This window comes from Anneissia japonica, unplaced genomic scaffold (genome assembly GCF_011630105.1).
Source record: "Anneissia japonica isolate Jap-2015-1 unplaced genomic scaffold, ASM1163010v1 scaffold237367_len1663_cov200, whole genome shotgun sequence".
In the NCBI taxonomy this organism is placed as follows: Eukaryota; Metazoa; Echinodermata; class Crinoidea; order Comatulida; family Comatulidae; genus Anneissia; species Anneissia japonica.
In genome coordinates, this window is record NW_022725129.1 from 1 (window position 1) to 1663 (window position 1663).

Sequence of the window (1663 nt, forward strand, 5' to 3'; positions counted from 1 at the left end):
CAACAACTTTATGTCTCTTTCAAAATATTGAGCTCTATAACAATGTCTTGTAGGTGTTGAGCTCTATAACAATGTCTTGTAGGTGTTGAGCTCTATAACAATGTCTTGTAGGTGTTGAGCTCTATAACAATGTCTTGTAGGTGTTGAGGACCGGTGATGTTCTGTGCTGCCAAAAGTCTCCATCCAACTTTCCAACTTACTCAACTTAAGTTACTTTACTTTTAAATTTCAGATGCATGCTGCTCGAACTGGTCATTCTGGATTTTCTGAGTCTACAGAAGAAATAAAACCACTTACAGAAGAAGAGAAGAAAGAGCAATTAGCCAAGTAAGTTGATAGGAATTTAAATTAATCACTTGTTGTATGCACCTCTGGATAATGGTCCTATGTAGGGTATGAACAACTGATTACATTGAATAATAAATTTTGCATTTATTTATAGGATTCAGGAACGTTTGAAGCAGAAACAAGCTGAACGGTTAGAAAAGGAAAAGAAAGATAACATAGAGAAGGAGAAAATGCGGAGAAAACAAGGAAAAGAACTGAGTTCAATTAAAGAGCAGTAAGATAAATTCACTTACTTATTGTAGAGGAGACACATACATCCCTTAACAAATAATGGAACTGTCTGTTCCTCCCAAATAAAAATATGCGTTCTTACTCTCCTTTTTCATTTTGTGTGTTTTATATGTAATTTGCAGAATTGTTTCGAATTTTAAAATGTGATTGTGTACTCAAGTAATTTCTAAAACTTACTTGATGTTATTGTTATTTGTTTATAGAATGGAAATGGATGAAATGAAACGACAAGCAGAACTCAAAAAAAGAGAAAAATTGGAGGAAAAGAAAGCCAAGTACACTTACATTATATTTCTTATAATCCATTTATAATACACTACCTGTATATTAAAACATTACTGATAAAAGTACAGTGATTTTATTGTAATTAGTGTTATTATTTTGGACCATATTTGGGAGCTTGCAACGATGTAGAACGTAATGACGTCATGTTAATTTAACTGCGCATGTGTGAACGGTTGTCAGCCAAATTTACGTTCAAGCCAGAATGAGGACTGTATTATACATTGGCGTGTCACAATTCATGTTTGCGACATCTCCACGTAGGTGGCACTGTCGTAAAACATTGAAGTCGATTTACAGTAGAACGTAAAATGCACAAGATGAGTGAATTCGTTCTGTGTTCTCGTTCTACGTTCTACAATTGAAAGCTTACTATTGGACTACACCGCTACTTGTAACTTGTAGTATATTAAATTATTAATTTTGTTACATTAGGGAACGAGTGAGGGAACAGATTGCAAGAGACAAAGCAGAAAGAGCCGCCAAGTTTGCTAAAACCAATACAGCAACTGCTCCACCCCCCTCTGCTCCTGCTCCAGCTGCTACATCATCTAAACCTGCTGATGTACAAAAGAAAGAATATACACAGACTAAGTTACAGGTGAAACAAAATCATATATTTAGATGGTTAAACAAGAGCATTTGTGTATCTACAATATCACTTTTGTTGTGTTTTGTCAGTAGGTATTTCTAAGAGGTTTATCCATTCTTCCCTCTTCCCTCTTCAAACTCACTCCAGCGGTAGTAAAGTAGTGTTAACTAAAAGATGCACAATTTCAATAATTCAACATGGACAGTGTAT

The 1663-nt window shown here is 34.8% G+C and overlaps 1 protein-coding gene across 1 annotated transcript; it reads left to right on the forward strand.

Moving 5' to 3' along the window:
- The first annotated feature begins 210 nt into the window (after positions 1-210).
- On the forward strand, positions 211-1570 carry LOC117112655 (UBX domain-containing protein 1-A-like). Its single transcript, XM_033255762.1, has 4 exons — positions 211-327; positions 443-562; positions 783-854; positions 1297-1570. The coding sequence occupies exons 1-4, from the start codon at positions 233-235 to the stop codon at positions 1553-1555; spliced, it is 546 nt and encodes a 181-aa protein (XP_033111653.1). The 5' UTR covers positions 211-232; the 3' UTR covers positions 1556-1570.
- Positions 1571-1663: the final 93 nt, after the last annotated feature.